Raw genomic sequence first — 23,814 nt, forward strand, 5'->3', positions numbered from 1 at the left:
ATTGTTTCATACACATAAAGCAGAAGGCATCAAATATTTGAATGACTGTCATTTTTATATTGGATTTTATTTCAAGTAAAAGATTTTCTAGATTTTGTTTGTATCTTAATTTACAAAACAATCAATATTATAAATGTTGGGTCTACCGTTTTCGAGACGAAACTGTCTGTTCATCAGAACAGTATTTACACTAGCATGCAAATCCCACTATACATTCACACCTTCGCCATAGCAGTTGCACAAACATATTATTAAACTAACGTTCTGAAAGGACACATGTTATTAGAAGCTAACACCATCGTGCGCAATTTTGGTGCGCTGTGATTTTTTCTTGTATATATGAATTTACGTGCGTGGCCAGTGAACATTTAGTACCATTGATTCTAAATATTTTGCAACACAATGGGAATCCAATTCTTCAAGGAAATGAGACAGGTAATTTTAATTTTAATAATATTATTTTTTATACTTTACGATGGGTGATAATATCATAATAATTGTTTTGTTCAATCCAATATATTACAATAAAATGACTTAGTTTTTTTGTAAGTACCACTTTATTTTTTATAATTTAACTAGCGGACCTGACAGACGTTATCCTGCCCGAATGTTGGATTGCCTGCCTTTAGCTTGGAAAAAGATTTTTCGTTGATAAGTAGGTACCTAGGGCCTTTTTTGTGATTAAATTCCAAAACTAAAAATTGTTAATATTCAAATATTTCATTTAAGTAGGTACCTAGTACCTAGGTACTTGTTTATGGTTGAATTCCAAAACATAAAATAAATATATTTTTCAAATATGTCATTCTTTTTGCAAACGTCGAACTCCGGTCTTTTCACCAACAGAGGGGTGTACTTATGTACGAATACGATTTTTTTTAATGTTTTTAATTTTATAATATTTTATTATAACCAAAAATCCAGTAAAAAGAAAAAAATAAATGGGTAGAAATGATAAGGAATTTAAAGAAAGAATCTGATTGAGATCCACAAAAAATAAATCCTGTTTGTAAACATTAAAAAACAAACTTTTTTTATACACAAAAAAACAACAATGTATTCTCCTCGAATGCAACCTTGGTAGATCGATGAATAAGACATTTATGCTCCTTACTTATTTTTTACGTAATTTATTAAATATTTAAATATCTACGAACACGCACAGCGCAAAGATCTATATTTTTCTGAAAACCGCACGTAAATCGGTTAAGCCGTTTATGAGGAGTTCAGTGACATCACACGTACAGAGGAATTATACATATAAAGATAACCAACTAATAATGTTAATCAATAAAAAAAATAAAATACAAACTAACATGATATAAAATTTATAGTTTCTACCCCCTCTCTTCTCCCGTAGCCACGCCCACTCATGTTATTTTATATATCATGTTATTTTGTAACTAACCCTGAAGAAGGCATATTTGGTATTTTGCCGAAACTATTAGGTTATTAAATTATTTAAATAAAGTGATTCACACAAAAAACAAAGGTATTTTATGGTAATATATTGCATAATAATGTTCCACAAAGTTAGTGATTCAAATATATAAATTTTTTGTTTATTTTAATACTTCACATGGTATTGAAATAAACAAATGATTTGAACTATAAGCAAGTTATTTCTAAAAATCTATTAAACAAATATTGGTCATGTTGACATGCAAATATAGAAAAAAGATAGTAATTAAAAAAAAACCTAATGTTTAGCGTCGCAATAATGCTCTAAAAGAAAACAATCATGTTTTATTATACGTGTTCATATTTATTTGACGTTTAATCATCAGTGTGGGCATTTATGAAGCAAAGTCTAAACGCATGCAAAAATGAAATTCCCCATATTAATCACTCTCCAGAGAAGATTCAAAATACCACCCCTGTAGATGAATCATTGTTTTTTCCTCTCAATCCATCAACGCTTAAAATCTCCTCGAATTATCCCTGATCAGTGGATTACCCAGTTTTTATCACTTCGTGGTAAATTTAATGAGAAATTATTCAAAACTTACAAGTTCGTATGTGAGAATTCTATTTCTATTGAAAAAAAGTAAAATTATTTTCGGGTACTGCTGCAGATATTCTAATCAATATTCTGAACACATCGTTGTGATATTGTATTTTCCTCCTCTATGAATACCGAATGGAGCTTTTGAAACTATCCGTGGTCCTTTTATAGGTCCTGTTGAAAATACAGATGTTGTGGCTTCCAAAAAGAATTTATTTATTTATTTACGGTTCATTAACCTTTTACAAAAGTACAATAAAACCAGTGGAAAAAAATACAACAAAAATAGCATAATATTTAAAAAAAACATCGAGAAAAGTATACAATAGTAAACAGTATTTATATATTGATTTATTTAATATTAATATTTCATTAATTCCAAACTTTCAAAATTTTCCTTCTTTTAAAAAACATGCACTATCCTGGATTCAAACTAAAGATGTGAACTCGTTTTTTCTATAATTTATTTCGTTGCCCTTTTAATAATAAGGAATATTTTTGTGTTTTTTAAAAAATATTTTTTAAATCCTTATTTAATTACTATAAAAAAATACCATATAATCTTTTACAGAATATTTTACATTTTCTTTCTTATGTTACACAAAAATTATAACTGTCCATTATTTATTATAGGAGCAAAAATTCATTAACATTATCTTGTATACCCACGAACAGGCCATGCCTTTGTGGGTTTTTTTGTTTACTATTTTTACTATTAATATGTATTTCATTGCTATGTCATTATGCTTTATTTTTTAAATACTCTGTTTTATTACTTATGTTTATTGAAATGAAAACAAAAAAAAATAAATAAAAAAATAATTAAAATACTAATACTAATTTTACTACTCACTGAATGATAGAAATGGGTCTTCTTATATAACTGAGACCATCTTGTATTATTTGTGCCACTGAAAATATGACACAAATGTGTATACTTATTTTATTAAAACCAAAGTTTAATAAGCACGAAGTTGTTTATTTATGTTTTAAATAGTCATAGAAGTGTACTGTTAATACCATGTGAATACCATTGATGCAGGCATGTACAAGGAACATTTTCGCATAAAAATCTCAAAATGAACAAAAATGCAGTATATTATACTCTTATGTACGTCCATCAAAGATATAAAACAGAAATATTACATATATATTGCATATACATTAAAGAAAATAACAGTTTTAAAAAAGAGGAAGAGAAGAAAAAAAGAAAAAGAAAGTCCTTTAAAAGGAAAGTTAAAAAGTTTACACTATGGTTTATATAAATATTAATACTAAACAACAATATTTTTTATTAAATTATTAAAAACACAAGAGTAAAGAGTTAAAACAAAAGTAAAGGACTAATCATTATTTGACTTTTTAATTGTTAATTCTTTTTCAAAACACAGAACTTGATCATCAGCGGCGTGGTATAAAATAAATCTAAATCATCACTGTATTGATCGCTGCATGCGAATAATAAATTGGTGAATTCAATCAATAATTAGTACCATGAATTAAGGGCTAATTATTAAAAGTTTGTAATAGTCGAATTAAGCATGTCCAATAAATAAATCACAGTCAGTGAAGAATTTACTTCCCTCTTTTCCTCAATCCAATGAGGTACATTTTATGTATTTCTGGAAAACCCTATTTCGGCGCACAGGTGCCAAATCTACTAGATTACAGAAGCTTCCTCGAACAGCTTTTCAAACGTGTATGTGGCCACCACCAAGAGACTTATTTCGATCATTTATTGAACTTTTCATCTGCAGCTTTCCACCGCATACCGCACACCGTATCTGCGGATGTATTTAGTATATCTATGCGGCGTCCTATGCACCATTAGGTGCGGATAGGGAAATGATAACGATAATATTATTAATTCCAAGATTAGATAGAAAAGTGGGTCGGCTATTCTGCATAATATAAACATTTTAAATAAGTACGTATCAAATACTTGGAAACACATTAAAGTACCTACATAGTATAAACATGTCAAATTATTCTACGCGTATATTAAAATAATATTTATGATACGATAATGACCATTTGCTTTGCCGATATTAAAAGCTTCATTATAAGTTTATTACAATTTATGAAATATAGAGTAAATATAAGTGTGCAAGTTTAGCTTTTGTCCAAGGGAAGAGACCATTGCAGGAGACTGCTGCGAGACATTGTATAGAATTATATATTACCAAGCGTGTTGTCCAGATGTTTATCTTTATATATATATATAATTCGTCTGTACGTGTGATGTCACTGAACTTCTCCTAAACGGCTGAACCGATTTAAGTGCGGTTTTCAGTGAAATGTAGATCTTTGCGCTGTGCGTGTTCGTAGATTTCAATCGAATCTATGAAAAACAGTTAGAAGCATAAATATATTTTTCATCAACCTACCAGGGTTGCATTCGGTGAGAATGCATTTACAAAAAAAAAGGATGTTGTTTTTTGTGTTTAAAAAAAGTTTGTTTTTGAATGTTTACAAACAACATATTCGCTTTTTATGGATCCCCATCAGATTCTTTACTTACATTTCTTATAATTTATTTTCATTTATTTATTTTAACTAGATTTTTGGTAAAACTAAAGTTATATTAACTGACAGTAAATACATTTTTGAAAATCGCATTCATGAATAAAGTGCTCCCCTGTTGGCGAGAACAGCCGAATTTGACATTTGCAATAAGATTCTTTATTTGAAAATGAATTATTTTATGTTTTGGAATTCAACCGAGGTTCCTACTTAAATTAAACTATTAATAATTTTTAGTTTTGGAATTCAATCATAAACAAGTACCTAGGTACCTACTTATCAATGAAAAGTCATTTTCCAAGGTGCAGGCGAGCCAACGTTCAGGCAGAACAACGTCTGTCGGGTCCCCTAGAAAAAATATAGGTTTATGTAATCTTTTTTATTTTTAGTATTCTTTAATAACATACATGCTTCTACTTTTCATTATGTTGTATCCCAACTCAACACTGGGCTCTTGGCCTCATAGAGTTAAGGATACGTTATTATTTTTTTTGTAGTACTTATTTGTATGAATAAATAAATAATAAACAAATAAATAGAGGTAACCCGCCTATAACACGCTCTCTAACACGGTTAAAGCAAAGAAGAGATAATTAATTTATTTTTACGTTAAAAATACAAATTTTAGATCGCACTATGAAAAGGAAAAAACAGTATGTTTCAAACTCTAAATTGAATCGTTGCTTTGAAGCAACGGTTTGAGAAAATTACAAGTAGATGGACATATTCTAGAATCTAGATAATTATGCGGAATCGTATAATTTTATTTTAAAAATAACTTAAAATTCCAACTAAAGTTCCAATTACGTAATGCGAATAGAGTAGGGTAGATTTTATTAAGAAACCTAGTAAATAAATTCATTTAACATATGGTAGTAGGTTACATTATTTCGCTAACAAATGTTTTTTATGCAGTTGTATTATGGACCAAGGGGGTCTCATAAATTTTGCGAAATCTGACCAGGGCCCTAAACACGTGTTGTCGGCGACAAAGTTGGAGCTGAAATGAACTAGAGGCGGGATGCAACCGGAGATATAGTTGGCTCTTTTTGGCACATGCTATTTACGTAAACGATCGATACCGTGGACAAAGGCGACGCTAATTTTTACTTTTTACGTAAACATTAGATGACTTTTCATTGGCTAAGAATGCACCAATTACAGACAGCGCTTTACAAAAGGATGCAATCGTTGCGTTGGAGCTGAGTATTAGTGTGTTCTTACAGTTAGTAAATTAGAAATAATTGCGTAAATAATACGGAAATACTTTGGCCCGGTAAATGATGAGATGACATTGTCTTTCCTGAATAGGAATAATGTATTGTAATTTTATTTTAACATAATATTTGTATGTTTTAGTTAGATATACTAGGGTAGTAGCATTGACTTGTAGGATTTACTTGAGCTTGTTATCATATAAATCATTATACGAAATGGTAGGATATGTAAGTCTATGATAATATAAGCAATAATTAGCCAAGGAATTGTGTAATTACATCTAAAATTAGGAATATGTGTATAGAATAAAAATTAAGCATAAAAAAAGCATTTTTAATACAAGTTTTTAATGAAAAAGATGTATATTTTAACAATGTTTTGAGTGTGTCCTAATGTTTGCAGACAATGACAGTTAAAAAGCCCTGTAAATGCCTAGACTTTCATATCCCTTCTTAAAGATGTTCCCCTCTCTGCTGCCACAAATTAAGATTAATATTTTAGCAAATTTCCTAAAAACAACATTTCCCTTTGATTTAAGCGTCATTTTTTATTTTTTTTATTAACAGTTACCCACGTAGATTTTCACGATCTCTGTTATCAATGTGTATCTTTTATGGATGATCCTATGTACGTTGGATTCGTCCAACGTTTCGGTTACCATTGCAGAAGTCAACTTCAGGGTAAATTGTATAATATGCTACCTGGGGGATCCCAGATGCCTCCCTTAGGCTCGGAAGGGTTGAAAATACAAAATACCCTTCATCTAGAGGTCAGTACTGTTGTGGCCGGTCGTGGCCTAGTAATCCGTCTTGTATCACGTCAATAGCAGCACTCACGTGGCAGAATGGATACACACTCGTATATCATCTTGTCCCATTTAACACACGCGTGGGGGTGTTATGTACCACTTATGCAGCTCACTTCACATTAAAGAGACATTCTGGTAATACATTATTATCAAAAGGTCGTCTATCATCTGCCGGACAGTTAGTAAACATCCACGTCGGACATATTTCTTGACTTATATAGGGATGGTGAACCTACATAAAACAAAACAACGCAACTACCTGTTAATTATAATAAAAAGATAGGCTATTTTGCCAGCGATGTTTTTTGTGAAAAATCACCTCAAAAGCTCTTTACAATTTTGAACTTATAAGAAAATGGTACAAGATCTTGTTCTAGATTTAACCCAATAAATAATGTGTCATGCATAGAATTAAGCATAGTCCAGAAGGAGCGTAGAATCATATTTGAATACATCGGACTGTGTCCAATAATTCCCCCACTTAGAAACACTTTCGCCGCGCGCATACGTTAAGTCGCCGAAAAATGTTGCGTGATGGGGTAAAAATATAATCGTAACACAAATGTAAGGTAAAAAAAAACAAATTTGTTAATTTCTCTAAAATTTTATTGTGCACGCGGAAACATTGATTGACACAACAGATTAGATAAATTCATTCATTTAATGAGAGTGAATTTATGAACTTTGAACTTAAAATAAAAAACAAATTTTATTTGACACAAAACGGATATGTTTATATCATGCTAAATAATATTTGATGTTTTAAAGATAATGTCGTTAAAATGTCCCCCACGGCGTTGTTTGATCTGAGGTCTAATTTTCATTAGTTCTTTTATTAAATGAGCAAAGTAGTGTAAAAAAAAAATTCTACCCTGGCAACACTAACGAAATTTCCATTTTGTTTCTTCGGCAATCTGACAGATGGAAAAATAATTCAATTTTTGAGTAATTCATTTGCTACTTAAACATTCGTTTGTAAATTACACATGAAATGTGATGCCATCATGTTTCTTTAAGATCCTAGCAGTATTTTTACACTTTAAAAGGACACAACACGGCATAGTTGAATTCAAATCAGGAGTTGCGTACTGAGCGACGTCCACAAAGAAACTAATAGGGCAAAACGTAAACCTACTCATTTATGAGTTGTTGAATCGCCTTCTGTTTGATGTGCGTATGCGGTTTTTGGAATATTCTTAATTCTATGGTGTCATGTTATACAAAAAAGTGGGTGGAATCTGTGGTCAAATTTAAAAAAATTAGAACACGTCATATTTTCCAACAAATACAAGTGGGGCAAAAGATATGCCCGGATTTTAGGGAGCAATAAAAAAATCTACTCACCTTTTAGACGTGTTTAAAAAAATAATTCGTTAGTTCAAACAGTTTTTTTCATGGAGTTTTGAAAATGTTTTCTGCAAGATAGCGGCCTTCAGCAGCGATACAATGTTGCAGTCGATTTCTGGAGCTTCTGGCAGTATTTTGACACGTCTCAAGCGGAGTGAGTGAAGAGGCCTCTCTTGGAGTCCCCTTGGGTCGGTGTCGGTCTAGTACCGAAAATTTTGTTAGTTAACAGCATCAGAAAGTTGGAAATGGGCCTCGTCAGTGCTTCAAAAAGTTGACGTTTCAGGGATTCGGTTTCGCATTTCTTGACAAAGACTAATGCGGTTTACATAATCAAGGGGTGTAATTTTCTGAGAAAGCATGGTCTTGTAGGGGGAAACGACAAATCACTATGCGAATTTTTCCTAACAGAACGATTAGACATTCCCAATGCAACTGCGTGCCCCCGAACAGAGCGCCTAGGTGATTTTTCGATTGCTGCCCTCACCGAGGCCATATTTTTGGGTGTTGTTGCAGTTCTTGCTCATCTAACTACACAAGTCATTGCTGTGGATCCAGTTTCTTCTAAAGCACGAACCCAACGTCTGAGTGTCTTTCATCAGGGACCGAAATGTTGAAACGCAAGCGCATGGCTCTCTGCGTCGCGATGACAGAACGGCCATTTTGTAGAAAAGTTGTGGCGGCAAAGCCAGGATGCTTTTCGATCCAAACCATGATACTTACTGAAAACAGTAGAGGGTAATAGTCACATTGAGACCCCGTCAAACCGGCCCAATTCCCTACCCCCTCCACCGGCTACGCAACGGATTTTTAAAACCCGGGCATACCTTTTGCCCACCTTTATTTAAACCACGATTTGCGCGCGCATCCAATGTATAAAAACTGTTAACTTCAACTGTCAAAGCGTATGTGCTGTTTTTTTTTGTTTTCTGTAAAAACAAATTTTCAGTAAAATTAATAATCCATGTTTTTTTAAAACCCTGATGTTAATTGTTGATCGCATGTTGTTATTGTTGATCGCAGAGCAATATATCAATCGCGTCGTCACTGGATTGCTCATTTTGCTAACCTAAAAACTGCCTTAAAATATAGCTTGATTAAATTGACAGCGGTGGGAAAGTACTGATCACTGACCATGTACCGATCAAATCGATTTTATCAGTTTTTTCATGCAAACATGAAACTCTGTTTCCGAAAATTGATATAAAAACGCAAAAACAAGCCTATTATAGTGTGTTTAAGACAATTATTGACCAAAAATAAGACATTTCATATTTTTTTCATGAACAACATCAAATGAATTATTTTTTATTCGATCGATTTGACCAATTTGTCCATCTCAACCAGCAACACCAACATTTTTGCAAAATGATGTAACCTTGTAAGAACGTCTCTAATAATTGGGTTTATTTTAGTTTTTTTTTCTTTAGTTTTAAAGCTGATTTTGTATAATTATACTAGCGGACCCAACAGACGTTGTTCTTCCCGAACGTTGGATTGCCTGCTATTAGCTTAAAAAATAATTTTCATTGATAAGTAGGTATTTGTTTGTGATTAAATTCCAAAACTAAAAATTGTAAATATTATATAGAATTTAAGTAGGTACCTAGATACTTGTTTATGGCTGAATTCCAAAACATTAAATAAGTATTCTTTCAAATATGGCATTCTTTTTGCAAACGTCAAACTCCCATTATACTTATTTCGGAATACGATTTTTAAAAATGTATTGAATTTAATATTATTTCAGTATTACCAAAAATCCAGTAAAAATAAATAAATGAGTAGAAATTATAAGGAATTTAAGGAAAGAATCTGATTGAGATCCACAAAAAATAAATTCCATTAGTAAACATTCAAAAACAAACTTTTTTATACGCAAAAAAAACATCTTTTTTTTGCAAATGTATTCTCCTCGAATGTAACCCTGATAGATCGACGAATAAAACATTTACGCTCCTTACTTCTTTTTTACAAATTAGATTAAGATTTTAATATCTACGAACACGCACAGCGCAAAGATCTATATTTCTCTGAAAACCGCACGTAAATCGGTTAAGCCGTTTAGGAGAAGTTCGGTGACATCACACGTACAGAGGAATTATATATATATATATATAAAGATTGATTTATATGTCAAGCATTGTATTAAAAAAATAAATGAACAGACACAAATGATATTTCGTGTGTCAATATAAATCACTCCTTAGATATATAAATTTCTGTCGTCACTTTTGCCGACAACTGTCATTCTAATCAAGCAATATTTTAAGGACTGTAGGCATTAATTTAAGCAGGTGTATTGTTTTTGCATTTCATTCACATGTCTCCCTATTAATACAGTATTTATATGGATACAGTAGTTACCAGTGGCGAACGGTGACTTTTTTTATAGGTAAGCTTTAATTTTTTTCATAATTTGTACCTGCATGTACATACATACATATAAGTAATCTCGCCAATGAGTGAAGGCGTATTAAAAAAAAAGTTTGTACAGGTACACGGATTCTTTTTCTATGGTTTTGTGTAAAAACAACTTCATCTCTCCAGCTCCAGTTACACCTGCTGGCAACAGAAGACGCAATACCTACTTATTTTTAATCAAAATAATTTTAACCAATAACCCAACAAACAAACAACAATTAATAACTTTGCGTAATATGTAGGTATATTCTCCATTATTTTAAGACAGTACATGTATGCAAAAGTTTTAAAAAATAAAATATGTTAAAAAATAAGGATAATAAAATAAGTATATTAATAATTCCTTTTTGTTTGGCTCTGATTAAAAACACCGTATATTTGTTTGTAATTTACATTTTATACTGCAAATATTTAGGTACTAATATAAAAGAAAGTAAACATTTTATTGTAAGACGTCATTCCCATTATGTACACAATTTTTTTTTTTTTTACGATTTATATTTTTTTTCTGAAAAATTAAAAAAAAAACAATAAGATTAGATTTATTTATGCCAAAATACATAATTTTAACTTTACATATTACATTACATAACATAACATAACAATAACATTCATTAGAAATATTCGCAATAATATTGCAAAAAAAATGTCACGTGACCGTCGTGACCGCCGCGCTGCGCCGCGCCGAGCCGTCAGCCTCGTTTCCTTCTAAACTGAGAATGAATAATGCAAGAAATTGACGACACCGAGCGAGGCGCCACTAGCTAAAACGCGCGGACTAAAAAACTGGCGTCATATGTCAACAGAATACTATCAAACGAAAAATGGTCTTTAGGAAATAATGCTCGAAATGTTACTTTTCAAATAGAGAAGCTTGAAATAATATTTGTAATCTGCAAGTGAACTTAGCGAGGAAAATATACGCACTGGGTTTTTGAATGTTAAACTACAGTATACATTTTGTATTGAAAAATAAGCTGCAATAATCGGAACCGGGCAATGCGCTGGGTGCGCATTTAGCAGCCTGTATTTATTTTTTGAGGAAGATATAAACAGTGATGTTAATTTATAATAAATAAAGATTATTTTATTTTTTCTCCTACAATTAAAACTACTATAAAACATTATTATTGGTAGTGAAATATAATGGTAAGCTGCGAATAATCGATTATATGGACGGTTCGCCCCTGGTAGTTACACATATTTATGAACATAATGTTTTTCAATAAAACGCCAGTGTGTTACTCTCTTCTGTCCAGTTGGGAGGAAACAATTCACGTCATTGGATAGCGTGCATATTTTATTTATGAAACTAAAACTTAACAATGTCAATTTATGTGAGTGAAAATATTTATTATGGTCAGACACGACGAGCTGTAAATGTAAATAAATAAATAAAAATCAAAATTACGTTTGTTATTAAAAAATATAATTTGATAAAGTTTTTAGTGAAGTTTAAACCGTATTTTATCATAATGATTGTTTGATACTTCTAATATTTTAATAAGTTTACATGCGCGTATTAATGTTCAAATGATAGTTTTTCTGTGTAATTAGTTAACTTGACAAACCGTTCAATCATTTTAAAATGTACATTTAAGGCCTCAACAATATTTAAAATATACGTTTAATATTTGAAACTATCTGTGAAATATAATCAATCAATATAATCAATATAATCAAAAGCGACCAACTGCATATTTAATACTTTTTAATAAAAAAAAGCGTTTCGTGTTATGTTAACCTTTAAATTAATCATTTAAAGTGTTGATGGCAACAAATATTATCAAACAAAAAATATTTTTTCTATATATTTCAATAAAAAAGTGCTATTACAGATTTCCAAAATTTTCTCGAAAATAGGTAGAGGATTTTTTGGGCATCTTTGATACTGGGGGCCTCATTTATTCTTTTTCAAAAAGAAAAAAGCTCTTGTGTTAGGAACTTTGAATCGAGAGTTATAAAACACACACAATTATAGTAAAATGTTTTACATATTTTTTTTCCAATTCAGTGCAACATAGTTTATTTATAAAAAATAGAAAAAATTACAATTAAACAACACAACACAATACAAAAAAAACCGGCTTGTGGTCCCGTGCTAGTATTGTGGACTCGCGGGCCAAAGGTCCGAGGTTCAACTCCCACTCTACTGCAACACGATTTCAATTTTTCCAGCGCAAGTTATTTTCGATTTTCAGGTATTGGTCTGAAAATTTAAATATTTCAGTAAATAATAAGAACTTAATTATTTATCTTAAAAAAAAAACAAACAAACCATCACGCAGTTTCCCCGAAAGGGTAGGCAGAGAGGATAAAACGCGATATCACTTTATCTTTGTGTACGGTTCTCGCTTTCTCTACATTCATACATTTTATCATGTACTTCTTCTTCTTTCTTCTGCAGCCTTATTCTCTCCACTGCTGGATAAAGGCCTCTTCCAAACGTCTCGACTCCTTCCTATCACCCGATTTCATCATCCACGTTTTACCGGCAATAGAGGCAATGTCGTCCACCCATCTTTTCTGTGGCCTTCCAACACTTCTTTTGTTTGCCCACGGTCTCCACTTTATTATTCTGGGTGTCCACCTGCCATCATGCGCACGTCGATTATTCCGACTTTTGACATGGATTTGGTCTTTTTCTATTTCTGGATCCATCAAAGTACGCATCGTAATTTTTTTAACTGTTCATTCGCTCTATATGTCCAAACAAGCGCAAAGCTCTTTCCTTGATTTTGTCGTTAGTGCTTACCTCAGCCTTACATAATGTACGGATTAGAACATTTGTGCATCTGTCGTATAAAGTTTTACCGCACATTCGCCCGAGGGATCGCATTTTGACAACATTCAGCCTACTTTCATCCCTGTTTTTTCAAGATACTTCACTCCCATACATCGGGGTCGCCACCAGCACTCCATTGTGAACTGCTAATTAAAAAAACATCAAACAAAAGGGCAGCACCACCTACCGATGACAACTCGTGAAAACTTCAAAAAATCATAGCGATGATAATGCAATAAAAATATTATTAACAAAATTTTGGTTTATATCGAAAGTCTATTAAAAACATCTTTAAAAAAAAAGATAAAAACTCCTGAATTTCCTAATAAGGAAGTTTAGTGGGGGTTATTTTAACTATTTATTTGTTAATATACGCCTAAATTGAGCAAACATTAATAAATAAAAACAAATTTTGTTATGTTTTTTTGCAGTTCTGATTTGTCAGTTGACTTACCAAAAACCGGAAATCAATCACAACTTTCTTATCATATTATTATTAATTGATTCGGAAGAACCAGTGACGTCATGCAAATCAGTTAATTTTTATTATTTTTCATTCCTTTTTAAAGAAACTTTAGCGTACAATTTAATTTGTAGTGTATCATAATTTTTATTCTGCTTTTGTAGATAATGTTATAGTTTAAAATATAAAAACGACTGTAAATAAATATTGTCATCTGCATTCCTTGGGAATATTATATAAAATTATGTTTTTAATTTAAATATACTTTTTTTTAAAAAAAAAAGCTCTAATTTTCGCGCGTAAGAATACATTTTTTATATCGAATTTTTTGTAGGGTTGAACTACCTCATCGAATCATTAAATGTTGTTTAGATTTAAAACAGGCTTCGTACATCAATTTCTACTCTTTTAACGGTATGTTTTTTATTTTTTTAAAATATAATTTTCAGATTGATGCTATTTTATCAACTCGAATGTTTGTACTTTCTCGTTTGTACAACCCATTTTAACCGTCGGTAAATATTCCCGATTTGTGAAAATACCCTATAATCTTTTATTTTCGTGATAAATTTTGTAATATCGGTAATTAACATGTTGCATTTTGTAGATTCGATCAACAGTTTTGTCTCGTGATGTAGAATAGATATTGAACGAATGAAAATGCAACGGTTCACACGATTTCCGTGTAGACCACTTGAATGCATTGAATAAAAAATGTACCCAACTTTCACATTTTATACAGAATGAATACGTTATGTCTAAACCGTGAGAAATATTTTATATTTTTATGTTTGGAGCACTAGCTTATTAAAATTAAATGATTTTGTTTTTAACTACTTATTTTATTTTTTATTACCGACCGGTTGCAAAGCCACACAAGCTTTCTTATCAAGGTATAATTTAGTTATTGATCTTATCCTATTTTATAATTTTAACAGCGTCTACTAAATGCTAAATCTAAAACTGAACATTTGGGAGCATAGAATTAAGAATAAATAGTCCAGATCTTGTCTCGATGTCCCTTATGTTTGTCAATGCTTCTTCCTTTTTTCTTTAAATGTTTTAAACTACTCTTTTATTGTAATATTTAAACCTTATAAATTGTATACATGGACAATGTCCGTTAATAAATAAATAAATAAATAAATAAATAAGAAGAGTCCAGAAGGAGCTTAGAATCATATTTAAATACGTCGAACTGTGTCCAATAATTCCCCTACTATGCCTAACTTTCGCCGCGCGCATTCGTGACGTCGTGACGTTGCCGCTTAATGTTGCTTGCTGGGAAAAAAAGAATCATAACACAAATGTAAGGTAAAAAAAAGCAATCTGGTAATTTTTCTAAAATTTTATTGTGCACGCGGAAACAGGTCATTTAATAAGAGTAATTGAATTAATGAACTTTGAACTTAAAATTTAAAAGAAATTTTATTTGACATAAAACTGATATTTTATATCATGTTTAGTAATATTTGATGTTTTAAAGATAATGTCGGTCAAATTTTCGCGATATGTTTAATCCGAGATTCAATTTTCATTAGTTCTCTCATTAGATGAGCAAAGTAGGGTTAAAAAATTTACTACCCTGGCAACACTAATGAAATGTTTATGTTGTTTCTTCGATAATCTGACAGATGGAAAAATAATTCAATTTTTAAGTAATGCATTTGTTACTTACTTATTCATTTACTAATTACACATGAAATGTGATTGCATCCTGTTTCTTTAAGATCCCAGCAGTATTTCTACACTTTAAAAGGACACAACACGGCATAGTTGAATTCAAATCAGGAGTTGTGTACTGAGCGACGTCTACAAAGAAACTGTGTAAATCACGTTTTTTTTACACTTTTGAAATAATAAAAGTATATGAAATAGATTTTTTTTGGCTAATTATTAAAGGGTAAAAAATATGTTTAAATTTGTAGTTTTGAATTCCCACAAAAACGGTCATTTCATTGGTCACGCCCCTAATACGTTACGATTCATGTTTATTTGTTCCTGCCCATTCAAATTTGTTTAGAACATTGTCACGAATCTTGACGTCACAACTGGAAAGGCCAAACATGTTGCGTTTTTCTAGCAACGTATTTTTACTAAATCTCTTTTTTGCGTTTATGTTTAAAAACATTTCTACACAATATCCATATTAATTTAGAAAATACAATTAATTATTATTCTAAATTCATTTCATATATTTCTATCGGTATTCGTAGATTGTGATATTTCCCCATTGAGAGAGTTAAGCTAGGGTTTCCTAGGACAGCGGTGCCCGCATCTTAACGGCCGTAGTGAACGGTGATGCGGTGGACAGCCGTCATAATGTCGACTAGAGAGTGGTTTCCTAGGAAGACGGTGTTAAATGCTGTTGATAACACCGTTTTCCTAGGAAACCACACTCTAGTCACCGTTACGACGGCTGTCCACCGCATCACCGTTCACTACGGCCGTTAAAATACGGGCACCGCTGTCCTAGGAAACCCTAGCTTAAGAAAGGAGACGAAAAATAAAGTGTTGGACGTGCAAGGAGAGTTTATGAGTGGATGGATGCAAACGAAGAAGTTTTTGGCAAAAAGTCAGAAACTATTGTAACTACCGATGACAAAAGATTAGTAAAGCAGGAATGTATATGGCGAGAATGAACGCCAACGTGGGTCGAAGACGACCAAGGAAGACGTGGCATGATCAGATGAACCAAAATTTTAAGTCTGATCGTGTCAAAAGGAAGCAGAACCGAAGGGCAAGTATAACAAGATGAATGAATGTAGAAGACGCTATGAATGTATGCTAGGATTGAGATGTGTGGTGGTCCATCGTCTTTGCCCACCCCTGCGGAGAAATGGCGTGATGTTAGTAGAAGTAGTAATACTAGACCAAGGAAGAGTCATGTTCTGAAACCGGTCGCGCGTCTGTTTCCAGTTGAAAGCCAGCTCTAAACAACCGAAGAAGAAGAGCCCCCCTAGCTCGGACGCTTACGCCGCCGTGGGGGGCGCGCACGCCTTCGTGCTGCTGGTGGCGCGGTGCTTCGGGCTGGCCCCCCTGTCCTTCGCCCGCTCTCCGGGCGCCCCCGCGCGCTGGGGCCTCAGCCTCTCGCCGACCATCAGTGTGATCGGCTGTGTGGCGGTCACTTTTCTAGGTAGGAAAGAAATCATTTGCATCCTGAGGCCAAAATTAAATATGAATAATATTGTTTTCAAAATTTATTACAACAGAGAGGAAAACATTTTTGTGAAAGGATATGGAAGCCTGGGCATTTTCTATGGCCCACAACAGCAAAATACTAAGTTTTGAGAACAGATATCGTAGAAGAATCTTGGGTGTACGGTGGTTTGAACGGACGACGCAGCTAACTACGGTGACAACTTTCATCAAGCGGAGTTGATACAGTTGGCAGTGCCAAATACTGCCCTTAATCTTAACTATACCTACTACTAGCTTATTTTACAAGGCATCAGGTTCACGACATCCTGGACGTCCGCTGCTGACTTCGTCGGCAGTTCATGTCAGAACTACGGGACGCGGACCTGACTTGGGAGGATACGCAGGAGCTGTCTGCCGAAAGAGATGCCCGGAGACTCTTTGTGGATACCATATAATCCAACTAGGGAGAGGACATGGAATGATGATGATGAGGCATTTACAAGGCTTATGAGTAGTTATTGGCTAGTTTATGTGGCCACTTTACAAACTGCGTAACATTCGCCATTCTGCATATGTTTAAACATCAACTTTAATTCTTCCATCTATCGAGTTTTGTAAAGTAAAAGAGCTGAAATCTTTATTGACGTGGGTGAGATTCATGTGGCTGAATTATTCCATTTACTAGGCGACGCCTGAAAATACAATTTAATTTTTTGTACTTCTTTCAAAACAGTGAGTTGAATCAACAATATTTTGAGTAAATCTAAATGTTTGTAAACTAGGGTGGATCTAACTCAGGGAGTGAGTTATTAAGATTAATTTATTGCAACAAAGAGAAATCTCCTCTCTCTTAAATCCTTTGGACAAACTCAAAATATTGTGAACGAAAGACTTTTTTCTCAGTCAGTCTCAGCCTGTTTGGTTTGGCCAGCGAGCTGAGCACGGATCCCAACATGTCCATACGGATGCGTACGATGACGTCACGAGTCGTGGGGTCCTGCGACATCTTGGCTGTGGTGGCTACGTCTGCTACAGGTGTCTACGGTGCCCCCAAGAGAGCCCGTCGCGCTCTGCATGTGCTGCGACTCTTGATGTCGGTGAGTTTTCAACAATTAATAATTAAATAATAGACTAATCAATTAGTCTTCCACTTGACGGGATGATCACTTAAGCAATCCCCAAAATCTAACCGCCCGCCTGCGCCTGATCACTCCTTGATCCTGCACAACTCGTTGGTCCGGAGCAGGCTTGAAAGTGCTTCGTTGGTAAGGAGTCTACGCCAGGCGAGATATTCCCTCATATCGGAGGGGGTTCAGAAAAATAATGCGAGGTACATTATCCATCATTAATTAGATAAGTTAATTTTTGTTTTATACACCATTTTGTAAAAAGGTCCTAAATTCTATTGTTATGGTATTTGTTAAAATCAATACACCTCGTGTAAAGTTTCCGCAAACTAAGTTTTGTAAAATTTCAATTGAAAATAAACGTAAAAATGATATTTTTCAATAAAAAAATTATAAAAGCGCCATCTATGAATTATTAGTTTAATATTTTCGTTTAGAATCACCTTAACACTTTGAGTACCTGCGAAATATACATAAAATTTACCCTGTGCCCGGCCCGTTTTTGTGAAATTTCATTATTTTTGAATGGTTTCTTAAAAGTGCCATAATTATGAAAATACCGGGTTAAATCAATTGAAATTATTTTTATTTGAAACAATTTAATCATTCATTTTTGTATGATAGTTTTGCCAACATTGTCCTTTATAGAGAGCCACATTGCATTGCGTTTTCTACGCGCACTTTTGCGTTTAGAATACCTCCCCTGCGGTACTATTCTGCTTGCGTTCTTCTATTAGTTCCATGTTCCACTTGAAACAGTCTTCATTTTGAACGGATTGGCGATCAAGCAACGTTTTCGGTCTTAATTTTTGTCCAAATCTTTTTTCCAGGTCGATAACAGCCTAGGCATTGAAATGTTCTACACTCAGGAAAGAAACGCCTGTATTCTAGTCATCACTATTCTCCTCATGTGGACCTGTCTTCTGATAGACGACTTCGCTCTCTACGCAAACCAGGCCAAACTGAGTAACACGCACAGTAAGTAGCACATTCATTGATAGCCAGATCATGTTTCTGATCGAGCCTTTTAAGTTTGAATTAATATATCGCGGGGTATTTACTACAACCAGGTTACTTCAAAATCAGCATTTTTCAGTTTTTTTATTATTTTTTATTTTCTTTTGTTCAGGTAACAAATATGAATACAATTTTACCACTAAATACAATTTTTACATTAATTAATTACATAAAGGTGTTCTTTAAGCCCTGTCACATCCAAAACCACGATGATCAGTATGGGCAAAAAGACATATTAGCACATTAAAAAAAATATATATAATACGAAGAAAATTTGTAAAAGTAAAATATTAAAAATAACAAATGGTTGCTTACCTAACCTAACCTAAATTATATTTGTGAAAAACTTTAACTGGATGTATGTACTATTTTTTATATTTTGTATTCTTATATAACAACTGTTGTTTTTCCTTAATAAATAAAAAAAATAAAATAAGAGTTTTTGTTAACCGCACAATAGGGAAATTTCACATTTTTTAAAACATTTTTAAAGTAATAAAGGTCTATGAAATACTGTCCAGTAAAAAAATTTTTTTTGCTAATTATTAGTGGTATACAAAATATTTTTTAATTTTTAATTTTAAACTCTCGCAAAAGCGGTGATTCCATTGGCTACGCCCCCAATACGTCACGATTCATGTTTATTTGTTCGTGGCCATAGAAATTTGTGTAGAATAATATCACGAATCTTGACGTCATATCAACCAAGGCCAAACACGTCGCGTTTTTGTAGCAATATATTTTTATTATTTTTTTTAAACATTTTGTATGAAAAAATTTCTCCACAATATCCATATTGATTTTGAAAATACAATTAATTATTCCAAATCCATTTAATACATTTATATCGGTATTCGTAGTATGTGATATTTCCGTATTGTTTGTATTTTATACGTTTTTGTATTTTTCGGTCAACGATTTATTTTTCCAAGTATTCTTTTTCTTTTCTCCTTGTGTTGATTTTTCATATAAAATCGTTTGTCCTACTTCTGTGATAATGGCGAACTTCAGCCCTACGCCTATGGGATGAACTACAAGATACAAAAAATGATTTCTTACCTGCAGTAAAAATTAGAGCATCAAATCATACGGTTTTTTTCAAATGTACGAAAAAAATATTTAAATAAAAACAAACTACTTTGAACGATGTTACTAGTGCATACGAATCGACCAATGGCAAGAGAGTTGTGGAAGATTTCCGGTTTACTTACCGTCTACAGACCAAACGGCAGAACTGACCGAGAAGCGGAAAAGAACTTGAGACATCACACGCGGAGTTATTTCAGAAATACAAAACTTTAAAAATTCATAGCGTCATAACAAAACAAAATAACAACAAAAAATTGTCTTAGTTTAATAGTTTTTCTTATCTTCTCTGTTGTGTCAATTAATATTTCCGCGTGCACTATAAGATTTTAGAGAAATTAACCAATTGCTTTTTTAAAAATATAATTATTTTACGTTTGTGTTATGGCTATGTTTTTCGCGATCTGGCAACATAACGCGGCGACTTCAAGTATGCGCGCGGCGAAAGTGAGACAAAGTGGGGGGATTTTCGGACACAGTCCGATGTATTCAAATATGATGTATTCAAGTATGAAGCATATGTAAAAACTAAAATATGTTATATGCAACTACTATGGGGAACAGGATATCAAAATGACATAAACAGACTACAAAGACAGCAAAATAAAATATTAAAGTTAGTATATGACCTTCCCTATCTAACAGCAACTTAAGAACTTTTTGAACAAACTAAACAATTAAACGTAACTGAACTCTTTAAACTAGAATCTTTAAAATTTATTTATAAATTAGCCACTTATGTAATTGTAGACGAAGAATTAAAACTCGAAAAAAACTGTAGTAAACATGAACACAATACGAGAATATCAGAAAAATATCATATACAATCTTTTAAAACGAGAAAAGGACAATCGAGACTTATAAACCTGTATAAAAGGACTGAAATTATACAATAAACTACCAGACAAAACTAAACAAAAGACTCAGACAACCTTTACAAAAGATGTTAAAAATATTATTATTAACAGTAGAATGTGAATTTTAAAAGTGAAAACATTTTGTTAAATGTATGTAACCCGTAAGGGTTTATCAATAAAATTTAAATTAAATTTTTTTTTTTTTAAAATCTGCGCTCCTTCTGGACTATTCTCAATTCTATGGGAATTAACAATTATATTAATTCGTCCGGCGATGATTGTGACTCATTTAGATATTTGTCTGTTTAGTGAAGCTGCTGAGGAACTACATCTGTTTCTACCTCCTCTACTACGTGGTTCTGATGTTGGAGGTTCAGTTTGCCTACACGGCGCACGCCATTCACCTGAGAATCAAGAAGCTAAACGCGGTTCTGACAGCCACTGGAAGAAACCTGGCGCTTATTGACGGTAAAACTAAACAAGGAATTGTCAGAAACTTTTCTCTTTATATGCTATATATATAATACTAGCTAAACCCGGCCACGCTTCGCTGCGGCTTTGTCTGATACTAATTATTAGGAGAGTAAGTGAAAATAGTCTAGAAACTAAATACATTTACCGAGAAAACACATTGCTTAATTTAATATCTGAATTTGCGTTGCTGTGACTACAGCGTTGCCAATGCTAATTGTTCAAATTCCCCAAAAATGTAGATCAAATTACCCAAATGGGGAGAAAACAAAGTTCCGATTCCCCACAAATTCCCCACATAATTTTCTCAATAAAGTAAAAACTGTTTTGATAAAAATGTGTATAATAACATAAAATAAAAACAGGCTAGACTCGTGAGTATAGCAAGGGTCCACCATCGGTAACTTTGCCGTTTATGCACATATAATATAAGAATATTTTTTAATTCAAACAAAATAGACTTAAGGTCTAAAGCTCGGGTTTCCTAGAACAGCGGTGCCCGTATTTTAACGGCCGCAGTGAACATTAATGCGGTTGACAGCCGTCGTAACGGTGACTAGAGAGTGGTTTCCTATAAAAATGGTGTTGATAACACCGTTAAAAAATAAAATCACTCTCTAGTCACCACTACGACGGCTGTCCACCGCATCACCGTTCACTACGGCCGTTAAGATACGGGCACCGGTGTCCTAGGAAACCCTAGCTTAATCCTCCTCAATATTTTGAGGGGACGTTTGTGGACTCTTAAAAAGAATTTAAACAAATTTTGTTAATAACCCACCTTAGGATTATCTTGCGCTTTTTTATCAACAGTTTTTAACAACCATTTATATTTTTTTGCAAAAAACCGCTATTATTTTGAAAGAGAATATGAGGAAACGAAAGCAGTCGTTTGTACTAGTACCTAATGTGCTCATTGGACTGTCATTGTTTTCATTTTCCGTTAAAAAGGGGATTCCCGAATTACTATTTGAAGTTGATATTGTGTTGCTATTAAAAAAGCTGCCGTTTACGTTTGAACTTCCTAATAAAAAGTATATTAAAACACTTTTATGCTAAAATGCAATGTTTTGCAAAAAAATTAGTCAATCCATCGATTACTTTTCGAAATTTGCGGCCACAAACATAAGGAAACTACATTTTTATATATTTAGATAAATTATTATTTTATACACCGACAGCCCCCAGCGAATACGTTCCGTTTAATCTAGCTTTTTATTATTTTGTTTTGACTGCGCCCTCTGTTGGCCAGTTTTACATTTCCTGCGGTGTCACTTACATGTCTCACATTTTTGCTGATAGTCAATATAACTAGATGTGACTACGGTCAGTTAGCGGGGTATTAAACGAAAAAATATGGGTAACATGTTTTTTAAATAAATCAATAATGGTCATCCTGAAATTTGATTTTTAAGCTTAATTTCTACAGATTTGTAAATGTGGGATTCACCCGGAAACCAATTCCCACTGTAATCTTACCTACCATTATTTTAGAGATAGTGCAGAAGGTGAATCATACATTTCTTATACATACGTAAACAATAAAGAATTAAAAACATCAAAATTACTGATCACCTTGCACGGATATCGAATCGCTGACAGTCAGGGAAATAGAAAATGACCTTGATTTCCTACTCGGAAATAAAGAAAAAAATATGTACAATTACCATATAAGCATTATTATTATTCTATTATTCAACATGTAATAAAAACTCATCAAATCGTTCCATCATTTTCATTTTGTCATCACCAACTAGGGTAGGAGCTCCCTGCTTCCACAAGCATAAAATCCTAGATAATAATTATTTATGTATGTGAAGAAAGTTGTAATATGCCAAATCATTTAATATCTATCCTGGCAGATAATTCAGCTGTCGTGAAAAAATCTTCTCCAGTATTCAAGATTCGAGTTCAGCCAAGTGACCCAGTGAGGCTTGGTCACTTAGTGGATGCCCTCGGACTTGCAACAGGTAACATCCCTTAATTTAATCTCTGTCATTCCCTTACCTGATAAACCATTTCATAGACTGTCGTCCTAACGGTTTCGCTCATACAAAAAAACAATGATTTTTTTTGTCAATAAACGAGTTACTCTTTTTAAATGTTCAAATTCAAATATCACGATTTTAACTGAATTTAACTATACTGCTTTCACGGCCGCTTTCATTGTGAGTTTAGCAAATTATTTGAAAGGGCATTTTTGGGTATCGTTATTTATTCTTATGGCCATATTGCAAACACCAATGGTGGCAAAATTGTATTTACTTGTAGCCAATTTTAAAAGTTTAATAACATCATATTAGTTTACTTTTATCATTACTTCAAAATTTCTTTATATTAGTCACCAAAAGATAAATCTACATTTATTTAATCAAGTCACAGTGAAAATATTGTTAATAGGTAGGTACAACGCTTGACAATTTCATCACCAAGGGTTAGCAACACTAGATGACTAGATCCCTTTGATGGAAAAGGACGCATAAAATATTAGTTCAGTTCATACCCAGAGACATTGGCTCCCTGGATAATATATAAAATTTAATTT

The 23,814-nt window shown here is 32.8% G+C and overlaps 1 protein-coding gene across 1 annotated transcript in view; it reads left to right on the forward strand.

Moving 5' to 3' along the window:
* Nucleotides 1–206: 206 nt before the first annotated feature.
* LOC148279800 (gustatory receptor for sugar taste 43a-like) overlaps nucleotides 207–23,814 on the forward strand; it is a 48,137-nt gene continuing 24,529 nt past the window's right edge. Inside the window, exons 1-6 of the mRNA XM_088229392.1 lie at nucleotides 207–435; nucleotides 16,490–16,706; nucleotides 17,615–17,808; nucleotides 18,669–18,816; nucleotides 21,108–21,266; nucleotides 23,132–23,239. Coding sequence (XP_088085518.1) covers nucleotides 403–435; nucleotides 16,490–16,706; nucleotides 17,615–17,808; nucleotides 18,669–18,816; nucleotides 21,108–21,266; nucleotides 23,132–23,239 — 859 coding nt within the window. The 5' untranslated portion in view covers nucleotides 207–402. The remainder of the gene's footprint in view (nucleotides 436–16,489; nucleotides 16,707–17,614; nucleotides 17,809–18,668; nucleotides 18,817–21,107; nucleotides 21,267–23,131; nucleotides 23,240–23,814) is intronic.

The sequence above is a fragment of the Micrasema longulum genome, unplaced genomic scaffold (assembly GCF_059751315.1).
Source record: "Micrasema longulum isolate JH-2025_06_02 unplaced genomic scaffold, ASM5975131v1 h1tg000664l, whole genome shotgun sequence".
NCBI classification, from domain to species: domain Eukaryota; kingdom Metazoa; phylum Arthropoda; class Insecta; order Trichoptera; family Brachycentridae; genus Micrasema; species Micrasema longulum.